General features: G+C 46.1%; 1 protein-coding gene across 3 annotated transcripts in view; it reads left to right on the forward strand.

The window, feature by feature from the left end:
- The window catches only part of LOC149365052 (uncharacterized), a 347,207-nt gene that overhangs the window by 297,139 nt on the left and 34,403 nt on the right, over positions 1-15,665 (forward strand). For all 3 annotated transcript variants that reach the window (XM_089575127.1, XM_089575126.1, XM_089575128.1), the window contains 2 exons: positions 1,875-2,124; positions 7,932-8,112. In XM_089575127.1, coding sequence (XP_089431253.1) covers positions 1,875-2,124; positions 7,932-8,112 — 431 coding nt within the window. The remainder of the gene's footprint in view (positions 1-1,874; positions 2,125-7,931; positions 8,113-15,665) is intronic.

Here is a 15,665-nt window from a genome sequence, read left to right on the forward strand (position 1 = left end):
AACAAAAATGGAAAGAAAGTGGTAGTGTTTTAACGTAGCTAAACCGAGTAGACTTGCGAAAGCATGTGTTTAGCCTGATTGGCTCGTGGTTTTGTTTTGCTGGGTCGTCGGCATGGCTGGCGACGATATTAGACTCAGGTTAAACACTTATTGAGGTTAAGCTGATCTTATCTGTTAGCGCCGCATATGGAAGTTGATAAAGACGACGACGTGCAGTGCATAGCGCGAGTGTGTGTTGCTGTTCAACACGATTCAGCCTGAGGACATCATCATCATCATCAACACGATGCGTGATCGGCTGCGGCGATAGCATAGTGCCAGCGAAGCTTACCTGTTCGCGCCTCCGCAAGTTCGAAACCCAGGCGCAGCAATATTTATTTCATTTCTGCATGGGCTGTTGCTATGCTATAGGCTTTGCCAAGGTCACCTTCAAGGTCAAGCTTCACACATACTCGGTGAGCCGGTTGGACCTCGTGAAGTAGCGCTTTCTCACTAAAACTCGAACTTGTAATAAACAATCTGAAGATGTGCGTACATTGCGCAGTCAGGCTGACGGCAGCATGTTTGGCGCTGTTTTCTACGCAAAGAAAGCCATATTATAATGTATTGTGTTGTGTTGCCCTGAACCGCTTCGCGAAAAATGACCGGATTTTAGAACCGAGCTTCGCTCCTCATTTCAAGGCTAGCCTCCTCACCTTGTTGTTTGGTTTGGTTTATGGGGTTTAACGTCCCAAAGCGACTAAGGCTATGAGAGACGCCGTAGTGGAGGGCTCCGGAAATTTCGACCACCTGGGGTTCTTTAACGTGCACTGACATCGCACAGTACACGGGCCTCTAGAATTTCTCCTCCAAAGAAATTCCAGCCGCCGCGGCCGGGATCGAACCCGCGTCTTTCGGGTCAGCAGCCGAGCACCATAACCGCTGAGCCACCGCGGCGGCCTTCACCTTGTTGTGTTTACGTGACTAGATGTTTGCAAAATTGTGGGTGTTTCTCCAGAACCCTTTTTAGGTTATTAATAAAAACCGATAGGCGCTAACAAATGAAGCAAATTAGCGGAGAAAAAAAGTTTGCAAGTTCCCCGGCTGTTCGAGACTCTGAAATCTATAAAGTCAAACAGGTCTCCATAAGGCGTGTGAAATAAGATGATTACGATACCAGCGAGTAGTCGAAGTCACGCTTAAGTGGAAAACCGCGCAGGCGTGCGATAGAGAACACATGTTCATTTACTACGCCTTACGCTGCGGGCGGCACAATGCCACACACTGTAGTTTTGCAGTATGCGGTATGGCCGACACTTAGAGGAAGCGCAGTTTGTTGCATTTAAACTATCCTACGTGAAAATGTGTTCAGATTCTTGGGGAAAACCGCCCTGATATTGGCTGCTTCTGCTGAAAGAAACGCATTCCCACCGATCGCGCCGCAGTTGGTGAAGGAAAACAGCGCTTATCCTCTGCTGTTCCTTACGTCACGGAGGCGACCATATTGCCGTGTATTCCGCCGAAGCCCCGTTGCTCTACTTCGTCGCCTATTTCTCCATCTTCGTCTTCTTCCAATCTAATCTAGAAAACATTAAACACCTACCCTCCTACCTCCGCCGCTGTGTATGTAGGGTTTATTTATGAAGTCGCTGCACATCTTTACGAGCTGACCTTTGACCTTGATAGTTGTCCAGGTAAGCTGAGGTGTTCGGACGCAAACGCAAGTCGGCGATAATCTGCCGTTCAAACCCTAGAACGTAAAAGTGGCCACTACGACGCGTCGTACGGACGTCTGTTCAGGGCAACTTTGTGTACAGAGCGTCGCGTCAGATCCCGGCTGGGGTGAATGCCCTTCGAGTGTGGGGCATGGGCTGCTGTGTTTCTCCCTTCGGCAGGTGCCCTCGGAGTCCCTGCAGGGGGTGGCGGTGCTGCAGCAGCTCCTGCTGCACGAGAACTGCATCGGCGAGCTGCGGCCCGACCGGTTCCCGCTCGAAGGGGGCGCCCTCGACATCCTCAACCTGGCCGACAACCAGATACAGGCGCTGCCGGAGGCCGCCTTCGCGCGCCTCGGGTCCCTCGTGTCGCTCGAACTGGAGCGAAACGGACTCCTCGACATCCACCCGGACGCCTTCCTTGGGGTGCACGGTGAGGGACAGGCCGCGGGAACACCGACGGTGCAGTGCTCTTGTCTCTCAATCCGCACTGAGATTTGGAAACCCATCCACTAGGACGTGCCTCGAAGCCCATGTGCCTTGTCACGTAAAAACTGCTAATCCAATTATTGAAATCAGTTCGCATCAATGAAACACTGAATAGAACTTTTTCATGTTTTTTTCTTATTGCTTTCGTCGGAAATTATTTTACGCAAGTTCGAAGCGGACAGTCAAGTCTGCCACTGTGACGCAGGCAACGTAAACTAACCGTGCTCGAACCTAAGAGCGTTGCGAGCATTTAACGAGGAATCCACTCGACTGCAAGCTAATAATGGAAACACATAACGGAGTTATAAATACTGTTTTCTTTATTCCTTACACAAGCGCAACAGAGAACTCCACGCCTTGCAGTGATTTGCTTCTCTCAGGCTTCAAATGCTTGTATTAGTTAGCCACGTTTCACTGCATGTCGTTGTAATGCGCTTTGCTCTTCTCGGTTCCATTCTGTGTGATTAGTCAAAAATGTTAAAAATGCTTTTGTGTGTCATTAGTGCAAATAATGAGCGGCTTCCCAGCACAGCATTCCGTGTCCACTGGCTTCCCTGGCTAATTCACATGCATGGTCCCCGATTTAGCCCGAGCGTGGTAAAGGTGGGCATTTTTTTTTTGAATTCGAAAGCATTTCTAGGCTATGTCGGCGGTGTCGTGTCACCAAAACGTGTCACCTAAACGTTTCCGCAAAACGTGTCCGCAAAACGTGTCCGCAAAACGTGTCCGCAAAACGTGTCCGCAAAACGTGTCCGCAGCAGTTGTAGCATCAAACGAATCGTTGTGATTGATAGAGGATAGTGCGCAAAAAAAACTATGTTGATAGGGTGATTAACTAATCAATCAGAGCCAAAAATGTCGAAAAGCGTCGAAATAGCACGGTCTTCGATAAAGTGAGTGGGCGGGAAAACAGCCATGGACGGCAAAATACTGGGAAAATAGGCAGAGTGAAAATACAGTTTGAAATGATTGAAATGTATTTGATGAGTGATAATGAACTGAACAAAAAGTTTAATTGACATATATTAATTAGTTAATTAATTATAAGCAAAGAATATTTGATGGTTGAATAAGCGGACGGGAAAGCAACTACGGCGCCAAATTTGAACCAAAATTTTTTATTGAAATAAAAGAAAGTATAATCAGAATAAATTAAGCGATCTTTAATTAAAGCTTATGATAATTACGTAAATTCAGTAGCTGAATTAATTAACAAACAAAAAGAAAACGATAAAGAGAGGCAAAGAGAGGCGACGAGTGCCGAGGAGGTGTCACTGCTTTCGCATTCTCCCAGAGCGAGTCACCGCACTCTTCTCTAATTTTTCTTCAGTCCATTTGGCTTTTGCTTGAAGTTGTCCAGCCGTATGGACAACTTTTATCTCTGCTAAAAGGCGAAACCACAACCAAACAATACGCAGCCCTTCATCAGATTCCATCTGCATGACGCACCAACCAAACCTAACCCCAACCCAAACATTTCCGAGCACAAGGATAATTTTCAGAAGCGAAATTTAGCAAGAAAGGGGTGCATATCTTAGCAGAGAGTATTTCTGTCTATATATATAACATGGTGCTTTTACAAATGAGCCTGTTACCTTCGCGGTAGCCGTAATGGGATCCTTTGCGGAGTGAGTCAATCACTTTGGTATCGACCGGCTCTGACTACCGCGCTCACGTAGACCACAATGCCACGGAACGACGCCGCTCGCACTCTCAGCCTTCCTTAATTTATTTTTTTTCCTAAAGCATTGTTTTCTTTAACGATCGCAAATAGATGCAATCGATTTGAGTCTACACACCAACAGGTATGCAGGCCGTTTTGGCTTTTCTACCAGTCGGTCCCGCAAAATGATAAACGAGCATCATCTTTGTTGCTTCAACGGGCCGCTGAATGCTAGACTCAACTGGTCATTCATACGTCCGACTCACCGCTCTAAATTTTTCGGCGCGCAACACCCATCACTGTCCATCGCTCTGAAGCCTTCTTTATTTTGTCAGCGACCGGCGCTGAATGTGAGTGAGGATTAGGCAGCCTACTTTTTTTTTCTCATTTCGGTACACCACTGTGCGGCTGTGCAAAACTTCTCTATTTGTTTCCCACCGTTAGAGCAGCACCTGAAAAAGCGGAAGAGAGCGGAGGTATAAGAGCATAATTAATGGGGAGCCCTAATTAGTCCTGGCTTTTCTCTTTCTTCAAGCGCGCGTTCAGTCGCACTGGAAAGGCAGGTAGCCGGATAAACGCTCGAGTGCTCTACAGCCAGTAAGTGCGCGATTAAAAGGCCTCGCACGTGAATTCTCAATCATCGCGGTAATTAGAGGAGGGAGAACGTGCCTATTGCGCTGTAGAGTGGGGCTCTGGGCGATTCTTTTGTTTGGCCGCTCGAGGCAATTATGGGGCAGTGTCTCATCTTATCTTCGCGTGGGCAAGCATGGCAAACTTCGTCTAACATATTCGATAACAGACCTTTCTTTCTCTCTTTCCCTTTTCGTCTAATTTATTCCCACTTCCGTCCAAGCGCGATTCAGGTGTCACATTGAGACTGCTTTTTTTCCCTTCTTCGTAATTTCCCGGTTCTAATCGCGCTAAATGCCCAAGCGGGTGTCCAGATGTGCCTTGCGTTCTCTTTATGCCACTTTTCATGCTGTAATTCAGTCGTGTTCTACAGCAGGCTCATTTCTTTTTTATCACAGCCAAATGATTATACATTCATAGCCGCAAGCTTGTCGGTTCTTTCATATTTTTTTGTCCCTTGGTCTGCACCCTAACTTACTTAAGGCTAGACGGCATGCGTCCATGATGGCGGACACTAACGTCACGATGAGAGTCACCGCCTGCACTTGTGGCTAGCTCCGGTGCAAGAGGTTCGCTCGGCAGCACTGGAAGATAGGCGGGCCAATTGATGACTCGAATTGGAATGCATGATGTTAAATTGCATACGGGATACGGACCCCGCACACCATTCGTTACCTTATATGGGCCGCTGCTCATCAGGGGTTGGCAGGAAACGAGGCAGCAGACGCAGCCGCCCGCGTGCTCGCTCACCGGGCTGTTTTCTCCTCCCTACCCGATCAGGAACCCGATTTTAATCCGGTTTATACCTTCAAAGATATTACAACACGCTGTCAAGGTAGTCATCGCCTTAACCCCCCCCCCCCCCCCCCCCCCGTAACCCCCTTCTGGTCTACTTCTGGTCGATTCACTGGAGATGCAGTATTTCGCGAACACTACAGCGCCATGTGCTTGAAAAATTGCTCCTGACAGTGCTCAGGACTTTAGCCTTGCCTGCGGTTCCTCCTTGCTCGTATTCGCATTGGCTGTTTGACTATTTTTGAGGTAAATAGCGATTTTTTAACGTTATTTTGTGACCTTATTCAGAGAGCGTTTGCCCTCATTTTAACTTGGTCTATCTCGACTAGAATACGCGAAAAGCTCGTACATGCTTGCAGCTAACACGTGCGTCTGCAGTGAGCCTAAATCTGCAAGGTGCGTCCACCCTGGCCTAATTAAATCTCTCATCACCTCATTGCAGTCCCGCTGCTCTAAGCCAGACAGAGAGTTATATCAGGGGAAGAAAGACATGGCGGAAATGAGAGATGAGAACTTGCGGAGAAGTCTACGAAAGGTCGACATATGTGCGCTCACCAGGCGAATCCAAGTTGTCATGAACGCTTGTTATCAAAGCCCATCTTTTCAAGCCTGGTGACAAGCGCCACATGCTGCTTGCTCTTGACGAGTAGTAGCCACGGACCGTCGGCGGTAATTACCGCAATACGCCAAGCGAGGCGTTGTTGACAACACTACGCTTACTTACTGCAAGCTGAGAAAGCGCGGCTGGTCGTACAGTCAAAAGAGAGATTAAAGTAATTTAATGAAAGGAAAGGCGGAGAGGTGGACCGGCGGTAAGATGACCCTGACCTACTACTGCACACTGTGGAAGGGGGGAAGGGGAAGTAAAAAGAGAGTGTAAGTGCGAATTGAGGGTAATGATGTCTTAATACAAATAATTGCTCGGAGTGGTCTGGGTTAGGGGAGACTACGTACAAACAGTAAACCAGTGCAGGGGCTTTTTTTTTTGCATTTTATTCGTCTTTAAAACAGTACCGGTCTTCTGCGGCGATTTCATGCTGCTGTTTTCGTTTTGTAGCGCGCGCCAGTAATGCGTATTTGCATCACGCTTTCTTCGGTCAACACAGTCGACTCAACTATAATGACAGCGCACAAGCGCACATCATGCATGTAATGAATTAGGGGACAAGACACCACTAAACCACCGTGTTCAGTCTTTCCTTTCCACATGTATTGACAAATGTTTTTAATTTACTTCGATTTAATTTAAGTTGTTGACATTCGTTGTGGGGGTGGTTGCTCCTTCTTTCAAAATGAAAGCACTGTACAGAACGAATTTATTTATTTATTTTTTATTATTTATTTATTTATTTATTTATTTATTTATTTATTTATTTATTTATTTATTTATTTATTTATTTATTTATTTATTTATTTATTTATTTATTTATACAGAATACCCCTAAAGGCCCTCGAGAGGGTATTACATAGGGAGGGGGGGGGCACAGGCAATTGAACAGAATAAAACAAAACCACAAATATAAAACAAACAACAAAAGCACAAATAAGACACTTTGGATGACATAAGTAAGCAAAAGAATCAATCAAAAGCACAAATAAGACACTTTGCATGACATAAGTAAGCAAAAGAATAAAAAAAATGGCAGCGTGGCAAAGAACGAAGATTACTGCAGTATTAAAATTATACAAACAGAACACTAATACAATGAATCTTTTTAGTAACAAACCCTGCAAAAAAGGAAGCCATGAACAAATAAAATAACAATGTATGCGAAGAGTTAAGCAGTAGTTATTGAAGATATAAGTTTAAAATATTTATCAGGATCAGTGGTGGTTGCGATATGTGAAGGCAGAGTGTTCCAGTCAGATATTGTGCGTGGTAAGAATGAATGCGCATAGATAAATGTTCTGCACGTGAAACGTCTAACTTTAAAGGGATGATCGCGGCGGTCAAAAATCGAAGGAGGCAAAGAAAAAAGTCGTTATGAAGTGATGGATGATGATAAAGTTTATGAAAAAGTGATAGTCGTGCAATTTTACTGCGGAGACATAAATCCTGGAGACCTGCGCGTTTCTTTAAGGCTGTGATGCTGGTGTTACGTGAATAATCGGAATAAATAAAACGAACGGCGCGGTTCTGCAATGATTCAATGTTGCAGAATGTAGGGAAAAGCAGAACATTACTACCTCTCCGAAAGGGAGAAATTGAGCTCTGTTTTCTTGTTGTTGTTTTTTTACACTCACGACACTGACCATTCAATCCGAACTTGCCCTGCTTTATTCTCCTGTGCTGTGAGAAAACGATGATTACTGATTTTTTTTTTTTTTTTTGCGTGCCGGTCAAAAAAACACGCTGTGCATCATCAGGTGTGCCGTAGTGGAGGGCTCCAGATTCATTTCTACCGCCCGGGGTTCTTCAGCACACGACGTAAATCTCATTACACAGAATTTTTTTTATATATATACCACCTCCGAAGAAATGCGGCCGCAGCGGCCAGCATCAAACACGTTAACTCGTGCTCGACAGTCGAGCAATAAAATTGGATCGCTCGGGCAGTCCTTCTGACTCAGGAAAGCTGCAGGCGCGACGGCAGCGTTACTTTTCTCGCGCTGTCAGCAGCCTTGTCGCTGCGAATGAGACCTGTCCTCTGCCCGTTTCGCAGCGACCATGGAGTGGCTGAAGCTTGGCTACAACAACCTGGCCGCGGTGCCCAGCGAAGCCCTGCAGAACCTGACCGCCCTGCGCGAGCTCGACCTTCGGGGAAACAACATCACGGCCGTACCGGGCGACGCCTTCGCGGGATTCGGAGCCTCGCTCAAGTTCCTCTACCTGCAGAAGAACAGGCGAGCACCCGCACTTGGTCACGCGCCGCCGACTCTCGAGTGTTTTGATTCCCAGGCGCCCCGGGCGATGACCCTCTTTTCGATGCCTTTAAATCTCTCTTTATACGCATATCGAGTGTTTCAAGCAGCCGCCATTAAAGCGGACGTTCAAGAATCGGGCATCACTTAAGAGCTAACATCTGTCGCTTGCATGTTAACCTCCCATCCGTGCATTCGGAACCAATGCTTTTTTCTATGGTTCTCCTGATACGACGGCACGGTTTTGTTTTGTTTTTGTCGGGAATTAGCATGAATGCATAAAACGTGCTGCACGAAAAGATACTGGATTGCTTTCCGAATGCTTTCCTTGTTTCCTCCCAGGCTTTTTGCTTCCACGTTATATTCCCACGCATTTATAAAAAGATCAAACATTGCTATTGCTCAGAGGCCACTTGTTGCTTCCAAACACTTGACCTATCATAGGGACAGCGACGACGACTGGTGTCCCCGTGGTCGAATCCTGCACATGAGTTGCAATGCGCTGGCACAGGAGGACGAAGTTTTTCACTTTTCCTTACTAATGATTGTTCTAGCTATCGGCACGCTTTTTACCTCATGTAAATAATGCATCGTGCTTTAAATACGACCTCCAACGTATTTAATTGACATCGCTTAGCTCAGTGCAAATGATGTTGAATTCGAAAACACTCAATCTCTTCTCTGTCTATTTGTGGGCAGCTCATTAATTGGTTCATAATCAGATACGACGCTGTGTACATACCTGTAGGTTGTCGTGAAAACTTCAGGGCTATGCCCCTTTGGTTCCTGCAGTTGATGCCGTATCAGCACCTTGGTTGTATCCCCACCCAGCTTGCTAACCCTAAACTAAGTTTGGCGCCGACACGCTAGAAGTGAGCCCTCAAACGAATGTCTCTTCGTCGAATGGCACGAATCATTGCTGCCTACTGACTCCGAAAATGAGCCCTGAAATGCGACCGCACCACTGCGCTGCTTGTTCGCAGCTTGCGAAGGTGCATAACAGCACGGCAGCGCGCATGGCGCACAGCGTGTGGAGGGCTTGTTACTGCTCGCCGCGGCAAAGTAGCGCGACTTGATTCGTTAGGCTCTATTCGGCGCTCCAGTGCTCGCTTGAAGCCGCTGCTAATTTGGTCCGAAACAGCCGAATGAGCCGGTGGGAACCATAGCGTGCGTACCTCTATGCTGGGCAGCTGCCGTTCCTCGAAACACTGTTGACATGGTGTGAGATGCGCAGAAAAAGAAAAAAAAAAAAACACGTTTCACCTCGGCTGTTGCTGACGCTTCAGCGCACAGTTTTGTGCGTTTTGTAGACTACGTCAAGGAGGCCTCGACGATTAAGTGAGGTGCGCAGTGCCGAAGAACCTAGAGAAATCCAGGGGAATGAATGCGAAACCGTGCTGAAATGAAAGGTAGGAACTGCTGAGCCATTTGATTCATGGCTGAAATGTAAAAGGGAGTAATTACTCATTGACATCCACCCGAGCGCAGCCATACGGCTACAAAGGAAAGCTGTACAGCTTTCTCATAAACTTCGCAGTTAAAGAAAAATTCGTCCTGGTCCGAGGTTCGAACCCGGGACCACCGCATCACAGAGCAGTCGCTCTACCAAATGCTGACCAAATTCACCAAATTGACCAAATCGACCAAATTGACCAATTTGACCAAATGTGAAAGGCTGGTCGCCTGAAAAGAAGAAAAAGAATCAAACGGCCGTCACTAGCACTGACAGCGGAGTTTGTTGCTTTGAGCTTACGTCGAGCATACTAAATAATTTCTCTTGCTAACCCACTAGCGTCATGCATTGCTGAAAACGGAATTCAAGGCAACGAAACTAGATCGTGTCGATGCTATTATTTCCTATCTTTTTTTTTTTTACTGCGTTATCATTATGGCCTTCGTTTCCTCAAAATTGTTCTTGGCGCTGTGAGCGGTGGTTTGCGTTGGCGAGGGATGGAGCGTAGTGCGGTAGGGAAAGGCTAGAGATATGGGAAAAGGGAGAGGTAGAGGCGCGCTTCAATACCGCCGCTAGTGGAAGCGAACAGAAATAGCACTCACGTCACAGCCGCCTCCGCCAGAGTGAGCGAAGAAAGCCGAGGAAGAAAGGGAGAGGAGGTGTGCAGCAACAGCGCCTGTAGCGGGAGCGCGCCGAGCTCGCGCTCGCGTCGGAGCCTCCGCTGTCGGAGCGAACGGAGGATTGAGAAAGAAAAAGGAGAGCAGGAGATACAGAACAGTAGCGTCCTTAGTAGGGCTCGAAATCGCAAAGACGCAATTAAGTGGCAAAAATTTAAAGCGAATGTGAAAAGACGAAAATTAAAAGGACTCTGCGTACATAGAAATGCCACATCGTACTCTGTGATCTTCTATTAATTTTTTTATTGGTCCTCGTTCCAGTATATCTTTAAAGGTTCAGGGGTCATCCGTCTATTTTTTTCTTTACTTGCAAGGGCTCATTCGCCGGAAGCCAAAATACGACGCTTTTCACCTCAGTAATAAGACAAAAAAAGGGTGGCGTGCAGTTTTGCCAGTATGAGAGGCACCAATGCTTCAAACAAATTGTGTTGTTTTGCCTTTGTATTTCTCGGCCAAAAACGGTCTTTCAGAGGGTGGTGTGCATGCGCGGTCACGTACGAGCAACGGCTAATGACTTCCTGCGCTCGGCAAGATCGAACTGCAGCGTTCTCGTATCCAATGGTTGGTGCGGCAGCCCGGCTAACCGATATATACTTTTCCGGAAGACATTCAAATAGGATAAACGACCTCGACAGAGCTTTTAGTACAAGTTGTACAGTGTTGTGTGTAGCCCGAGTCCCTCCTCGTGTTTGTTCATCCAAATGCGAGCTTGAAGGTCAGAAAGCCGGCGATGCCTGGGAAACACTATGCAGATGCCGAGCTTTAAGGGCCTTTTTTATTTCTAGGTTGTGGAAATAAGGTTGTGCGAATAATTTTCGAACTGCGAATCGAATATCATCCTCTTCGATTCGATCAACGATTCAAATAGTGCATGTTCGATATTGTTTTTAGCAGGCGACGGAGTGATTATCGATGCTCTTGGAGATGACGGCGCTGAGAGTGTATGCGTGAGCGTTCAGAAAGCCTCAGGTCGTAGAGCACCTCTCTGCGCTGCGCAGTTGTTTGTGGAGACCTCCCCGTAACATTATTATTAAGGCGGAAGCCTTCAATGCCTCATCGTTGTAAGCAGGAGTTGTCAACAGAAATGTCACGCTTTTCAATTGGTCGAAATGGTCGTGACGTCACAGTGCACAAATTTCAAATGGGGCCAATTGTACTTTGGCTAGTAACCATGCAACCAATTAAAGGCATGGTATAGTGATTCTCCAAGTAAAAATAGATAAATAAATAGATAGATAAATAAATAGATAATAAATAAATAAACAAATAAAACCGAGTAGAAAATTGGTCGAGTTCGGGAATCGAATCAGGGTCTCCGGAGTGCGAGAAGAGCACGCTAACCACGCCGCCATGCCAGCTGGATGGTTTGGAATGAACAAAGGCGCGTCTAGTGAATACGATGTCTTCGTTCACTCCCATCTTCCTTCCTTCCCTGACGGGAAAATTAAAGAAAAAAAAAACAGTAAAAATAAAGAAACAAAAATAAAAAAGAAAAAGTTTAAATAAAATAATTAAATACTAAAGCACTAAAAAAAGAATAAGAAAAAAAAAAGTAAAGAAATCAATGTAAACCAGTGCGCAAGGAAAAGCTTTCGCCTTGCAGCACTTTAGAAAGCCGAAGTGCCGCCTGAATTTTTCGACCCTTTGGAATATGTTCTGAAGTTTTCTAGTACTTTTCGAATTTTTGGCACGAAGTTCGAAGCAGTCGCGCAGACCGTGATCGGTGTGTGTCACGCAGGGTTGAACGCACCAACGCGGCCCATTTAATGCGGCGGTGTTCATACGCACATGCATGGCCTCCAAATTTGGGCAACATTGCAAGTCTTAAGCAAACAATACGTTGATGCCCTAACTATTAGGTGGTGGCTCATGCGTAGCCCTCACATCTTTCATCCACTGAGATGTTGATCATTTGATGTTATCATAACTATAGCGAAAGATAATTTTCTTGTACGTGAAGTATGATGGATATGAGGTGAATATACCGACTTTGTATTCGTGCCACCTAGTGGAGGTCAGTGCTGCATCTTTTGACGGCTATAGCGATAAGTGCATAAGCTACAGAGCCATACCGCAGCATCGTCATTAGGACATCACCGTTTCGCATGATTAATCGTTTCTTTTTTAATAAAGGAGTAATTACTCATTGACGTCCACCCGAGCGCAGCCATACGGCCACAAAGGAAAGCTATACAGCTTTCACAGAAACTTCGTAGTTAAAGAAAAATTCGTCCTGGTCCGGGGTTCGAACCCGGGACCACCGCCACACCGGAGCAGTCGCTCTACCAATTGAGCTAACCGGGACGGCAAGCTTATGGTAGGGCGAGAGCGAATTGATCTATAACTCGAAGTGGGAACAGTGTTGACCAAATATTTAGGGGAATCCCCCAAGGTGGAGTAGATTTTTTAATAAAGGAGTAATTACTCATTGACGAAACGATTAATCGTTTCGTCTGAATATCGCAAAAATCCATCGGTTCGGTTTCTAGCTGCACTCTTCGTATTCGATTCACTTTTGAAAAACTGCTATTCGCACACCCTTTAATGGAAACGAACTTGAGCTTCTTCCGCCTTCTTTTCGATAAGTTTTCACTTCCTGAGCAATCTTTGCCTTTATTTCCTTGTTAAAATTCTGGCTGCGCCAACCACACCACAGGAGGAAGAAGCGGCCAATTCAGGCCATTGAGTGCGATCGTCCAATGAAGCTTTGTCCGGCACGCGCGTGCGACTTTTATGAAGGGCATCCATGAAAGCACTGTGGCAATGCTTTCTTTTGCTAATTTTGAATGAGCAGACCCTCATGGTGAAGGGGTTTGTTTAAAACGGCGAGTGCATTGCCTGTAATTCGCTACAAGTCCACTGGGCGGCTACAAATATATAAACTTCATGTCTGACCAGCTTGTGTAATTTGCCGCCTTCTTTCAGGAAGGCGCGTTGAAACTTCTAAAATCTGATTCTTCATTATATGAACAAGTCCTTATAGGTTAGGTTTACAAATTGGAGAGGGTAATCAAGCTTCGCCTTAAGGGTGTGACGCGATAGCTTTGATGGGTTAATTCCCATATATGCAGCGCTGGTCACTCTACATTCATAGACCCCTGGGAGTCATCATACCATCCCTAGCACAGTGGTGAAGCGCTTAAGCGATTGCGCCACTGCCCTGCAGAGATGGCAGGTGCTGCCAGCGGTGGGGGTGATGCCACCCAGGTTGCTCTTCCCGAGCGACGAGTCATTAAAATTAATTACCACCTGCCATTGCGACCAGTTTGCTCACAGTCCAATGGGCGCGCTGTGCTGACGCCACAAGGTCACGTGACCTGGATGGCCCGCCTGGTCGCTTCTCCGATGATTTTTCGCTCACAACGCCGACGACGCCGGATTTTCTGCCCAGCGGTAACCTTAACGCTATCGCGTTGAAACAATTGAAAAGTGGTCATTGCCAATTAAAAAGTAGTCATCTTTTACGCAACGAGAATGCCTTAAAGGAACTGACAACTGGTCATAGCGTGTCATGAGACTATGGTGGAAAAGAAAAGATCTTGCCTCATATTCTAAGAATCGAGCACTGTAGCATCGAATAAATTAGGATTTATAATCTGATTTGCGATGAAAATCCCATATGACAAGGTGAAGCGATATCCTGCGCTGAAGGCCTGCCATTATCGGTGTATCCCAACACGTGCATGGCCACATCACTGCAAAATATTTTATGTTAAGTGCACAGTGTTTGCTTTCAGAAGTGTTCATCGTATATTATTGTTTCCGGTCGCTCTAGTCCGCCCCGTGATGGAAAGAAATGCTCCCCTCGTATCGCCACTGAAGTGGTTTGAGCTCTTGTCGCTAGATGAAAGCGGCATGCATGGTCCAGAAAATTTGTCGTTGACGAATAACATCTTCGGGTGCAGAAACTCAGATCGACACTGCACCATATATTAAAGATTCCTGATTACTGCCTGGCTTCTGGGACCATGTGAGTTTCTAGCTTATTACCTTTGCTATCGCGCTCTCTTAGCATGATTTCCAGTATCGTGATACATAAAAACAGGCAAGCCCACTGATTGAAAAATTCCCGGTATCTTCCACACCGTTTCTACAAAAAATCATTGTGGAATCTGGCACCTCCGCCGCGTTCTCCGTAGCGCTGAAAAAAAAAAATGGGGTCCTCAAAATTCAAAGGCTTTCTGTAGCTTCATGTCATATTTTATACAAATCCATGATAGAACTAGGGGCATCAGTGGAATAGATGCAAATGCTTCCTTTTATGCAAATTCAATTGTTGTGGATCATTTATTTCTGGTCTGAATGTGTTTCATAATAAGCGCCGAAGCCTGCTAGACAGAATAGAAAGAGTGGTAAATTTAATTGCTTTGGAAAGCATCGTTGCTGTTGTGTTCTGGTGATTCACGAATATAAAGGCGTATGGTAGCTCAGCTGCCTCCGAATTATTTTTAGTCCAGGTTTCCTTCCGAGGTAGTGGTGGAAGCTACCACATTTTCTGCGCGCCACGAAACTTAGGCGGACCAACTGGTTATGTCACTGTGTATGGCCGAAACCGGCCACGTCATAGCACCACCGATCCACCACCTCCACTGCGCCATCTTGCGCCGGTGCTCTTTCGAGCATCTCTTTTTCATGAGTTGTTTTTCCGACTTTTGTTGGAAGCTACCTACAGTTTCGCTCAATACTTCGCTGCAGTTTTCGCTGTCATAAAATATTTTGTTTTCGTCTGTATTCATCTGATTTTACTTTTTCATTTGGTTTTATGCGATTTTTCTTCAAGCGCACACGTGTTCAACTTCCCACGGTTAACCCTAGCGTAAAACTTATTGCCGCCAACGAGAAACAACGGCTGTGGGGCCGCGCTGATTCGAGTGAATTTTTATTTTCCTCTTCTCATTCTTTTTTTCCCACAACATCATCTTCCAGTACAACCGTTAGGAAATAAAGCAAGCAAGAAAGCACGGGAGAAAATCGCGACTGTTGGTTCCCGGTTTGTCGTCATTTTATGGCCATCCATCAAAACCTGTCGAGAGTGTAAGAGAGAGAAACAGCGAGATCTTTGCAAAGGGAGGAAGGAAATCGAACACCTAAAGTAAAGTAGGAAAAGAAGCAGCTGTATTGCGGATAAACTACAAGAATTGAATGACACTAGAGAAAAATCAAGTCTTTTATCTACATCGGCGGCTTGCCGCTGGCCGACTCGCGCGTATGACGTCGAGGACCATGCTATACACGCCTAGCGGCGCCGCTTGTTTTGTGCAGTGCAGCTATAGTAACGCAGGCGACTCGTCTGCTGTGGAGCGCTAGGCCAAACCGCCATACTGGTCCTGGTTTAGCAGGGGGTTCCGAACTCGCTCTTGAAGTACTTCATAGCGTGCTCAGCACTAAAAAACAAACCTCTACTG

This window comes from Amblyomma mixtum, chromosome 2 (assembly GCF_055824585.1).
Source record: "Amblyomma mixtum isolate Tamu chromosome 2, ASM5582458v1, whole genome shotgun sequence".
Classification (NCBI taxonomy): Eukaryota; Metazoa; Arthropoda; class Arachnida; order Ixodida; family Ixodidae; genus Amblyomma; species Amblyomma mixtum.